The 12,780-nt window shown below is 38.4% G+C and overlaps 1 protein-coding gene across 2 annotated transcripts in view; it reads left to right on the top strand.

Moving 5' to 3' along the window:
• Nucleotides 1-12,780, top strand: part of FAM167A (family with sequence similarity 167 member A) — a 57,766-nt gene that overhangs the window by 26,005 nt on the left and 18,981 nt on the right. Inside the window, exon 2 of one of the 2 annotated variants that reach the window (XM_074209506.1) lies at nucleotides 4,813-5,348. In XM_074209506.1, coding sequence (XP_074065607.1) covers nucleotides 4,968-5,348 — 381 coding nt within the window. In that variant the 5' untranslated portion in view covers nucleotides 4,813-4,967. Of the gene's footprint in view, nucleotides 1-3,538; nucleotides 5,349-12,780 lie in introns of those variants that run through there. The other variant, XM_074209507.1, reaches the window with a different exon arrangement.

The following is a 12,780-nucleotide window of genomic DNA, read 5'->3' as shown; positions in this document are numbered from 1 at the left end:
ATTACTGAATCCTAAATATGTATATACTTTTTTATTGATTTAACCTGTATATTTTCAGTTTTCAAATTGTGAGATTCATTTTCTATAGACATATTTGATTCTCATATCCAACCCTGTGAAGTAGATAGCCTGGTTCACCCATTTTTGTAGCTAAGGATATTAAAGTTCAGAGTGACTTACTCAAAGGTCATCCCATTTCTTCTACCACTCCCACCACCCCAGAATTCTGTAAGCTCTGGTTTTTTATATGACTCTCATGGCCTAAAGGTCCTCTTTTTTTTTGATGGATAGCTCATTGTGTTCTTTCCCCTGTCTTAGCCACCCACTCAATTCCTGAGTCATGAGGCTTATCTTCTTCCCTTGGACACATCTGGCCTCATATTAGTGGGTAGGAGCCCACTCTAGCCTTCAGGCCTCATATGTGTTATGAAATTCAACTGAATTTCCTTTGCTTTCTATCACTGCAGAAATTCTAGTCTAGACTTGTTCACATACCTAGATAGTTTCAGAGGAGAGTCAAGTGCCCTCTCTGTTTACTCCTCTTAATGACCTGGGTACCAGAAGATTGATACCAGTGAATTCTACTCAGCAAATTCTATTAGAACTCATTTCACCTGGTCCTCAGAAATTTCAACAAATATTAACCAAGAAGGGCACTAAGGGTGATCCTGGGCAGATCATTTAAGCTGTTCCTTCCTGTTTCTTCATTTGTTAAATGGGGATAACGAAACAATAGCACCTACCTCCCCTGGGTTCTTGCAGGGATCCAATGAAATATTTGTAAAGTGCTTTGAAAACCTGGAAGCCTTATATAAATACCTTTTATTGCCCAGAGTCAAATAGTATGCATAATAGGCAAGACTTCAATTCAGATCTCCCTGATTCTGAGACTGGATTTCTCAACACTGCCTCTCACTGACACTATTACCTATTGATAAAAACGAACATTATTAAAAATGTATCTCATTTCAAAGCCATCTACAGATTTTCAAAGCACCTTCTCATATGATTCTCATAAAGCTAAGAGGAAACTGAGCTTCAGAAAGGTTACCATACAAATAAAATTGTTTGACTTAGAGGTTTGTAAATTTGTCACCCAACCTGCATAGTCATTGAGGGTTTTTTAGGCAAGATTTGAAGAATCCCAGGGTATAGATTTTAATATCAAATAGATCAGTAACCAGGATTAACAAAGCCCCAGAGTGACTCAGTCTATTCCTAAACTACTATGTTTGCACCTGGCAATAGCCTTATAAAATTTGAATTTAGAAAGATAGTCACCTTGCCAACTGAGGGTCACAATTAGAAACCAATAATGCAGGGCAGCTAGGTGGCACAGTGGATAGAGTACCAGTCCTGGAGCCAGGAGTACCTGAGTTCAAATCTGACCTCAAACACTTAATAATTACCTAGCTGTGTGACCTTGGGCAAGCCACGTAACCTCATTGCCTTGCAAAAACCTAAAGAAAAGAAAAGAAAAGAGACCAATAATGAATACACAGCTCTTTCCCTGTCTTGGCTTTTCCAAAACACAGAGTGACAGTAACAATCCACTCCCAAGGAGCACTGTGGGGAAGCCACTAAGACTATATGAGATCCTTGGAAATTCTAACAACATAATTCTCTAGCTTCCCACTTGCTCTCTGTGGGGATATGGAAAGCATACTTGACATCATCTCAACTTAAATTCATCTTTATCTCTTTACAAAAGGGGAACAAAACCTATTCTATGTTTTAAAAAATATCTTAAGTCACATCTTCTTCAAAGGGATTTGGCAGAAATAATTATAGTTATGATTCCAGTCATGGAACCCTGTGAGAGTTGAGAGTAGCTTACACACATAATGAGTAACTACACCCACTACATCCTGCAGGGCTTCAAGGAAAGATTTAAAGACAGGGAATGAGTGAGAGATGCTCTGGATGTCATCTTTTCTTTTGGATTAGGGAAAATTCTGCTTTTAAATCCTGAGCTTGGTAGTGGCTTCTGGAGTTTTGTAGGAAAAAGCTGAAATTTAGAAGTACTTGTGGTATCTCAGTAAGTAGAAACAATTTAACTTGGCCCTTGGTTAGCAAGGAAAAATTAGTTTAAAATAGCTAGCTACCATCCTTCCCTGCCCCCTCGACTGTGTACCTTGGACTGACTCCTCCTAGGATGCTGTCCCTCCCCATTACTCCCTAATAGTTACCTTATTGTGTTCTGTATCCTCCCACTTGCAAAATATTCTGTGTTCCAAGGTTCAGGTCTCCTTGTCTCCAGAGGTATTTCTGTTATTGATTTGTGAGAAAAATGCCAATTAAACCTCTAAAAGATCTAATATTTATATAGCACTTTGTGGTTTTCAAAATGCTTTCTGCTTAACAATCCTTTAAGTTGTATTTTTACTATTATCCCAACTCAGGTTAGGAAACTGAGGCCCAAAGAGATTAAAGTAGAGTATATGCCAGAGACAGGACTTTGAGACCAAGCATTCTGAATTCAATGTCCAATGTTCTCTTTACCATATCCTTCAGACTCTCTGAATTTATCCAGATGACTGAATCAACTTCTTAAAAACTGGGCAAAAAGAAAAAAAGAACAAAATCTGTACTAGGAAGAATTCAGAGCAAGAGGCAGGGTGGGGAAGGGAGCTTAAGAAAACCTTGAGGTTCAGTCTTCAGTGAATGTCTTAGACATCAGGAAAATTCATTGTTTGGTCTCTTCTGGCAAGAGCCTAAAGACAAAGGACATCCATGGCCCAGTGTCATGGTCTGGCTGTGACGTCAAGTTGTTCTACCTTATGACCCACTCTGCTATCTCCTTTTTAAATTTCATCCCATTTCTTCTTGCTCATTTGCCTGTTTGAAAACCGAGAGTAGGGAATGATACTGAACACCTAGAGCCAAGAGTCAGGCTCACATGCCCATTTTGTATCTGGCCTTCCTTATTACAAAATGAGTATCAAATCTATCTTTTCTGGCTCCCTGGCCAAGACCTAAAGAGGACAAATGACATCACCCAAACAAAGCACCCTGCAGGAAATTCTGCAAAGGTAACAATTTCCTCCCAAATAGGTGAGTCACAATTATTCTGGATAGCAGTAAACTTCTGAATATATGTAACTCTTTTCCCCTATGGCTGAAAACATTTCCTCCTAATCCTTAGCAGAGGACAGAATAGGGTGAGGTCTCCAGCCCAGTGCTGAAGCAGGCTCCAACTGGCTTGAAGCTGATTGTTAAATTTTCAGTGTGAACATTTGCACTTCAGAAATCAGCAAATGCTGCAAACCAGACTTGATTTAGTGTTTCTTTGATTGTCTAGACCAAAGAAAGTGATAGGGATAATGTCAATAATGCAAATTAAACTTAAAAGTGTGCCCTGCTTATGCTCCCCTCCATCCTGCCCCCAGGCAATCATTAAACAGAAGCCCACACCTACTTGCCACTGATGTTTGGTGGGAAGTAGGAAGTAAAAAATAGCTAGTATCAGCAGACAATACCATGTATTTAGCACCTACGGGTGCAGAGCACCAAGTTGCTGCTGGGGGGGGGGGGTGCAGCCTGGAGGGATGAGTGAAGTACTAAATGTCAAAAAGACTTGCTCTCTGCCCCATGGGACTCAGTCTGGCAGGTAGAATGAGACATCTGCACAAGAACTGTAATACACAACATTAAATGGCAAAGATGTAAACAAAGCTTGATATGAGATTGGAGGGGACCCATGACCCTCAGGAGAATCCAGGAAAGCTCCTTAGAAAAGGTGGCCTTTGAGCTGAAAGTTTAAAGCAAGGATAGAGATTCATCTGGAAAAGATGGGGAAGAAATATTCCAGGCAAAGGTGAAAAGTGTGAATCAAGGAACAGGAGTCCTGAGAGGTCATATTTGGGTCTAGAGTAGGAGTTCTTAACCTTTTTTTAATGTCATCGACCCCTGTAGCCATCTGGGGAAGCCTGTCTCAGAAGAATGCTTGTTGCCTACATTCAAAAGGAAATGCTAAATTTCAGCTCAAGATTGGTGAAAATATAGATGTATTTTTTCCCATTCAAATTTACAGACTCCTCTCCCCTTGAAATCTGGTCCATGAACCTCAGATTAAAAATCCGTGATATATAGAGTTAAACAGTTTGGCTGAGTGTATTATAGGATAGGGCATGCTATGATCAAGTGAATGGATGAATGAATGAATTTTTAAAGGATTTTATTCAGTGCTTCCTAGGTGCCAGTTGCTGCCCTAAGTGCTCATATACCCTTATAAGAATCAAGGTTATTCCTGCTCTCAAGACGCTTACATTCAAAAGAAGACCATACATGTAGGTGAGTGGTGGTCAGGGAGGGATGTTTTGGTCCCCCATAAACATGATGAGTAGAGTCATAGACAATTCACATGTAATAGCACAGATCTTGAATTGTTATCTCTGCACCAGCATCCCAGCATCTGTTAAACTCTGAGCTCAGATGTTCACACTGGAGTCATTGCTTAACCTGTATACTCATTCCTATGCCCCAGGCTCCAGGCAACATAGCAGAGTTTCCTGCCTAGCACTAGGGAGCCTTCTGGTTATTCTTCAGTACATGCCTTTGCTCTGCCTGCAGGGATAGAGAAGGCTTGCTTTTCAACACTGATGCACTGCTCACCTTTTCTAGGTCTTCCTGGCAGAGATTTCCTTCCAAGACTTCTGCTTATACTTGTCTGTTCCTGCCCCTTTGCATAGTATGGAACCATCAAGACTTCATGAATGATATTAAACCTGGGATCGACCCAGACACATTTCTGAAGGGGAGTTACAATTTCTGTCTTAGTTGTGTCACTGTACTTTTCTTTGTTGGTTCCAGGACCCCGCAGCAAACTATTACCGTGGATCTTCTAAACCATCATCCAGGCAATGACCTTAAGAGCCTGGGGCTGAGGAACAGGAAGAAGAAGAGGAGAGGAACTGCACTGTGTTGCAAGCAACCCTTGATGCTTTGGGGAAACAGTAGGTTTTAGAATGGCTACACCCCAGATCCACATAGAAGAAGTGGTAGGTGGAGAAGGGGGTTACTTAGAGGCAAGCCCTCCTCCTGATGATCACCTTCTGAGCCTGAAGGTCCTCACAGAAAAACTGAGGCTGCAAACCCGGAGACCTTCCTACCTAGAATGGCAGGCCAAATTAGAGGAGCAGACATGGAATTTCCCCAGATCTACTGATGAGCAGGACGGGAAAGAACCGTCCAGAAAGAAATCCAAAGAAGAGGAGTTGCCTATCCTAGAGAAGTTTCAACAAGAGCTACATGAGAGTAACAGCCAGGATCAATTACCTCTGACTACTAGAAAACTGGATAGCTTTGAGAGTATTGATGAAGCTTTGCATTGGCTACGGAAGGAGCTGGTGAGTGATTTACCTTTCAAAACTTTTTAGAAAAAGAAGATATTGACTCCATTCATCCTCAACTTAAAAAAATGTCTGTCTACCATTTTCCTCTTACAGGAGGGAGAAATTAATGATTTTTAAATTGAACAAGTCACCTAGGATATTTTGTTCACATCCATGAAAATAGAGAAAACGGTTTCATTTGCACCCATTTTCTGTCCCAAGTAGAATTATGTAGTGAACTCTTTGTCTTTAATAATTCCTTTACCTGTCCTTTTGTCTTCCCTCTTCCCATTCCTATTTTCTAGAAATTAGGGTGCCTAATGCCCTTGTAAAACTGTTCTCTTTGGTAAGAATGACTCTGCCTCTCTCCCCCACCCCCAACTAGCCTCCTCTCATTCATCCAAATTTTTACCTTCTGTCTAACCCCTGTCCAATTCCTTTAGGGTGGTAATAGTGGTAATGGACTATAATAGAAAGAGCATAGAGATAGGTTTAGTGCTCAAGAGACCCATGTGGTATAATGGAAAGAATGCTGGATTCAAATCCACACTCCATTCCTTATTATTTGTATGTCTTTGAGCAAATCACCTAATCTCTCTAGATGGAAGTTCCTAATCAAGTGAGAGGATTGGGGAATTAGAGGACTTTTGATTAGTTGTAGTCAAGTTTTTTCAGCATGTCTAACTCTGTGACTCCAAATGGAATTTTCTTGGTAGAGATACGGAAGTGGTTTTGCCATTTCTTTCTCCATCTCATTTTACAGATGAGGAACTGAGGCAGATGGGGTTATGTAACTTGTCCAGTCACACAACCAGTGTCTGAGATCAGATTTGAGCTTGAGTCCTCCTGCCTCCAGTGCCAACATTCCATTCTAGTTGACCAAAGGGGGGACCTCAGAAGTCCCTTTTAATTCTTAACCTATGATTCTTATGATCCAAACCAAGCTCTGTAACCTTGAGCTTTAGTTGATTCATTGGGGATAACCATTTTTTGGACATTAGTTTTATCTTCCAGAATTGTTGGGAGTCTCATTAATGAGACTGATCATAAATGAGAAGTGCTTTTGAATATGCTCTATGAAGGAGCTATAATTAACCAGCATACTCTCTATTTCCCCCTCCTCCATCATCACTTTCATTGAGGTTTTCCGGTAGCATTCCAAAGCCAGATAATGACTACTTTTATCTGCCAATGAGGAATTAGAGCTGGTACTCAAAGCAGGCTAAGTAGAGAGCAGCCCCCACTGTCTGATTTCAGAAGGTTCTGAAAAACATATTATGTATGGAAACTTTATCCAAGCCATTAGCTTCCTGATGAAGGTTTCAAGCATTGATTTAACTGGGAGGGGGTAAACCCTTAAGTAACCAAGGCATTAGTAGGGATTAGTTTAGTTGATTCACTATAAAAAAACCTTTTTTGTTTCACAGTGCTGTTGAAAATCCTGCCTGCCTTTGTCATAGTATGCAAAAGATAATGAACTAAGAGGCGAATCTCTCTTCAAGTTTTACTGGGACTTGGGTCCCCCCCCACACTTTTTTTTCCTCTTTTGGACTGAACTTCTGATGCCAATATAGGTCGGAAACTAGTTTTCCCTGTTTCTGTTTTTGATTCTTTAAAGAGCTACCTATAGTAGTGAAGGTTAAGTGACTTACTATTGGTCATATGGTCTCTATCTTTCAGAGGATGAATTTGAACCCAGCTATTCATGAACCCTAGGGGCCATTCTCAATCCAGTATGTAGTATCCATACTGTTCTCTGGGTATCATTATGAGCATTAATTTTCCCTGTAGGTGGAGAAGCAGACATAGAGAAGGTATAAGAGACTGGTCTGAGGATCTTACATTCCTCAATTCAGCTTGTCATTTATCTCTTGATCTTTCTCAAACCAGAGAAAAGGTAAAAAAAAGATCACATTTTTAAAAATAGTCTAACCCTTTAGGTTCTTGTACATCATGATTTAATTTTTACATATATTTGATTTTTAAATTATATTTTATATCCTCCACAATCCCAAAACATAAGAAATCAAAACTTGCTTTCTGAAGTTTTCTTTGAAGGAGAGAAGGATGGGGAGACAGGAAGCCTGGGTCTGAGGCCAAACTCTGCTACTCACTAGGTATATGAATTTGAGTCCCAAGTTTTCTCTTTTGCGAAATGAAATGTTAGAATAGAACGATTATCTCTATAATGCAATTTTTAATATATGCAAGATGATTTCACCTCCAATCTTTAGATACACATGCTGGATGATCAGGCTTTATATTTGATTGTATTCCATAAGCATAAATGAGATAAATTGGCTGGGGAAACAACATGAAAGTTTTCTAAGTAACTGGAGAAAGTCAAACCTTAGAAAAATAATTAACTGCAGGTAATTCTTTATATGCAACTACTCTGCCTAGATAAATACCTAGATAATTGATGATGCAATCTTGGATGGGGGGGGGGAGCTCTGTTTATAGTTTTACAGTCTGCATCAGTTCAAAGATGTGATCTTCCTGAAAAGGTAAGGGTATTTGTAAATATTAAATTATGATGCTTCTTCTGTGAAACTGAATATCATCAAATCTACATTTCTCTTTTGTTGTTTACTCTCTGGAAACATGGACAGCTAGGTGGCAAAGTGATTAGAGCACAGGACTTGGAGTCAGGAAGGTATAGGTTCAAATTCTATCTCAAAACATTCACTAGCTCTTTTGACGTTGAACAAGTCATTTAATCCTCTTTGCCCCAATTTCTTCATATATAAAATGAGCTAGAGAAGGAAATGTCAAATCACTCCAGTCTCTTGCCCAAAAAAGTCACAAAGTCAGACACAACTGAAATAACTGAGCAACAACAAACCACAACTCTGGAAACATTATAAGGTCCCTTGAACCCAACTCAGGTACAAGTAGGAATGGACCAGGATATTGGTAATCTCTAAATCAGAAAAACCACTGAGGAAATCTGAGCCCTCTCTATAAAGGACCGGTCCTCTCTTGGTTCTTTTGACTTCCTTATTAGTGGGTTTTACAATCTGTGAAAGGGTTTACTGCAAAAGTCACTCTCTGAATGGATTTAGCTCAATACTCTGCCCTTTCCTGATTTAGTCCAGAGATTTCTCACCCGTCCACCCCCATCCACCTTTCTTCCACATCTGGATACTTTTGCTGTTGGGTCCAGTTCCTCTTCACCTCCTTTAGATAATATTTGTAAAGTGCTTAACACGTTAGGTGCTTGTTCTTTCCCTTCTTTAGCTCAATTTACTCCGAACTTTAATTGCTTTTTCCTGGGGGTATTTATATAAGAAAGTTTGGGTAGGCAAGCTGAGGCTAAAGAAATCGTTCAAGGAATCAGATCTTAATTTAGCCAAGTCACAATAAATGTGGTTTGCAACATTTTATGACTAAATTAATTTCAAAGAATAAAATGTAATATTCTTCTTATGACTTAATACTAATCAACCTACCTTTTTTCCCTCTCTACAAACCACATAGAAACAATCTTTTATATCATAAAATAGTTAGGTAAACAAAATAATATATTGACTATTTCTGAGAATATCCCTCCAGTCATATTCTCTACCTTTCTACCAAGAATTATCTTTCTTCCTAAAACACATTCCCCTATATTTGGGAATTAGAATAGCTAAATATTCTGGATAATTTTTCTTCTCACTTGTAATACCAGGGTGACTCTCATCCTTCTAATTAATGACATCTTTTGTTGTTCTCACCTATTATTTGCCTAAATTATTGCCAAATCATAGGGACTAAGATTATATAATTTTCAAAGTGCATACACTTTCCCTCAAAAAGATTTCAAAGTCTTCCTACTTTTTCACCACTCCCCATAAACTTTGGTTCCTGGATAGATAAAACATAGAAGTTGATAAGTCTGATTCAAGAATCAGAATAAATTTGATTTCAGGATGTTTTCCTGAAGTTCAGAGGAAAGATCTCACTGGACCCAGTTTCCTCACCTCTATGAGGGGAATGATCTACATTAACTTTAAGGAGCCTCGTGGTTGTAAAATTTTATGGATCAATGGATGAACTCTGAGATCCTTCCAACCTCTGACTTTCTATCTTCTGTGTTCTAAGGTCCTTCCCAATTCTGATATTAGGTGCTCCTATAAGTTTTAAATGAATTTTTTAGTACCCAAAATTGTTAAATTAGAATAACTCTATCCTGCACTGAACCTAAAGAATATAACCTCTTTCCTCAGTCTGCCTTTGTATGTCAATCTATATGTAGAAGTCAATTCATAGGTATATTGACAAATAGGAACTGCCCAAAGAGAGAGAGTTCCATTTGGGGATTTAAAATTACTGAGGTTAATTTCAAAATATTTTAATTTAATCAAAAGCAATGAGTTAAAAACAAAAAAAGTTAGTAATATTCTCTGAGGGATTTATATATATATATATATATATATGTGTATATATATATATATATATGTATGTATATATAATGAAAAATTCTAGAAAAAGTTTAATTAGGGGCCAGCTAGGTGGCACAGTGGATAGAGCACTGGCCCTGGAGTCAGGAGGACCTGAGTTCAAATGTGACCTCAGAAACAATAATTGCCTAGCTGTGTGACTTTGGACAAGTCATTTAACCCATTGCCTTAAATTAAAAAAAAAACTAAAAAAGAATTTAATTACAAAATAACTTCCTACCTATTGATTGTATAAGAATACTGAGATGCCATTTAAAAACCCACATATCTTTGAGCAAGAACTGTTCATAGAAGTTAGCAGTTACTTAGAACACATTTTTGGGCTAGGAAGGTGATACTACAAGTGTTATCTAATAATCCTTTTTATAATTTGGTATGTTTTTCATGCTGAAAAATTCTGTTCTCATGGCACACAGATATTTATTTTGTGTAAGGCAAGCCACCTATGTTACAATGAAAGTAGAATACTTCAAATAAACAGTAATGATCAAGTAGTCAACCAACATGTATTAAGCACTGTGCTAGGGACTAGATACAAAAGCAAAAGTGAAACAGTCCGTGTCCTCAAGAGGTTTAGATTCTAAGGGAAGGTTGGGAGCACAATATACCTATATATATAGATCTATACAAAACAATCTCAGAAGATTCAGTATAATTTTTACAGAAAAGTCGTTGCCAGGAGGGCAGAAAAGGACTTATATAGAAACATAACTATTCATAAATTTTGAGTCCTGGCTGATATTACTACAAAGAAGAAGAGCCAACAGTACCAGGAGCCATAGATAGACACTATATGTCTATGTACAGAAGGTGAGACTTGAGATAAGTCTTAACTTAGGAGTCCAAGAGGCAGAGATAAGGAGGGAAAGAGTTCCAAAAATAGGGGACAGCCTATGTAAAGGTATGGAAATGAGAGGTGGAGTCATGTGTTTTGAACAAATAAAAGGGCCAGTATGTTTGGGCCCTGGAATGCACAGAGGAGAGTAATATCCATTGATAAGATTGGAAATCACAATGTGAAGAGCTCAAAATGTAAAATAAAGTAGTTTATGTTTAATTTTAGAAGTGAGGATAACGAGTTTTTTGAGATGAAGGACAAAGATGCTCAGATCTACCCAATGGTAAATTAGAATGTGGGATGAGAGGCTCAGGGGAAGGAGACCAGTTAGAAAGGGAATGACATAGTGCAGATAGGAGGTAATAAAGAGCTGAACAAGGGTGGAAATTGTGTAGAGAAAGGGACAAAGGAAAAACTTGTGGAGATAGTGATAGTAAACTTTGACAACTGATTGGATATCTGAGGTGAGTGTAGGAAGAGTCAGGAAGTGAGGATATCTGCAAGGTTGCTGATCTGGGTGACTGGAAGAGTGTTGGTGTCCTGAACACAAACAAGGAAGTTTGGAAGAGGTGTGTCTTTGCAGGGAGGGAGAAGAAAATGAATTCTGTTTGGGAAATGTTGAGTTTTCAAATTCACAGAATGCAATTTTCAAACCTGGTATCAAGACTTTGTTTTGTCTCTGCTTTGAACTTACATTTTAAAATTCAGAAAAATGTATTAAAAGTTAATTTTATTGTATTTTAAATCCTGTATCATGTTTTTTCCTATATTTGGATAGGTCTCTGATAGGGTTTAGTATCATTTGCCAACTGTACCATTTAGGTATGTGTCTCGATAGTTAGCTTTCTAAGTAAAGGATAAAAGATTGGAATCTGAAAAGTCCACTCCATCATTGCTTTGTTGTGCTCATGTGATGCTCAACCACAAACTACATTCAGCTTCTTTTTTTTTTCCAGAGTGATTAAAATGGTTTTTATTAAGATATCTTAACAAAATACACTAAGCTTCTTATCAAACTGACTAAGTAACTTGGTACTGATGCAGATGTCATGCCTGGGTAAGATGTTAATTGAAGAATCTTATGAAAGAATGCTTGATTTGGAGTCAGAGAATCTGGGTAAATCATTCCAACTCCCTTGGCTTTATTTTGGGTTGGAGTAGATGGCTTCTGAAGTCCCTCCAGGCTCCAGATCTAGGTGTCTCTGAGTCTAAGACTCAGAAAATTTAGGGCCAGAAGGAGCTTCTGGTTACATTTATACACCCTCCCTCCAATGGGAATGACAATTTAAGTCCTAAAGGTCTCTTCACAGGACTCCACAGTGTCCTTCAATGAATGAAATCCCTGCCATGCTCAGTTTTTTTCCCTCCTTTGATTTTTGTATCATGGATTTCTTCCATGGTCTGTTGCTGGTTTTTCTCAAAACAATGCTTTTAAATATATAAGTAAAACAAAATACATAAAAATTACAAAGGAAACCAATTATATTGAAAGACAGTTTTGTTGTTTTCAGTTTATGGCCCCCAAGTTTAAAACTCCTTGAAATGTCTTCAAACCTTAACCAACCATACAAATGAAGAAGTTTCTTCTTAGGTGGAATATTAATTTTAGGAAAGGGCAATCTATAGGATTACAGATAAAGAGCTGGAAGGGTCCACAAAGGCAATCTAGCCAAACAGCTCCTCATTTTACAGCTGAGAAAACTGAGACCCGAAGAGGTAAAGAGACATCTAAAGTCATGTAGGAGTGACAGAAACAGAATTTGAGCCCATATCTGGCTGCTTTTTCTACTCTCATCTATTAGGATGGTATGTTGTGCCCAAGACAGTTTTAGGGATAGGGGTGTAAGGTTTAATTTCTTTGATGGTATTAACTATTTTTTTTCTTACCAGTTATAGGAAATATGACCTATAGTTACTCAGAAACCAGAGAACTCTTAACTTGGGGCCAAAAAGCACTGGATTTGGAGTCAGAAGTCTTGGGTTTGAATCATGACTACATGTAATACTCCTGTGACCTTGGGAAAATCAGTTCTCCTTCAGCTCAGTTTCCTCACCTATAATATGAAGTGATTAAGCTCTCTTTAATGCTCTCTGAGCTTCAGCTTCTGTGATCCATTGCTCCCTAGCAGTTACAGGCACAGTTCTTTACAAAGCATCTTCAAAG

The sequence above is a fragment of the Macrotis lagotis genome, chromosome 1, assembly GCF_037893015.1.
Source record: "Macrotis lagotis isolate mMagLag1 chromosome 1, bilby.v1.9.chrom.fasta, whole genome shotgun sequence".
NCBI lineage: Eukaryota > Metazoa > Chordata > Mammalia > Peramelemorphia > Peramelidae > Macrotis > Macrotis lagotis.
The sequence above is the reverse complement of the archived record's forward strand: the minus strand, read 5'-3'. Positions and strand labels throughout refer to the sequence as shown.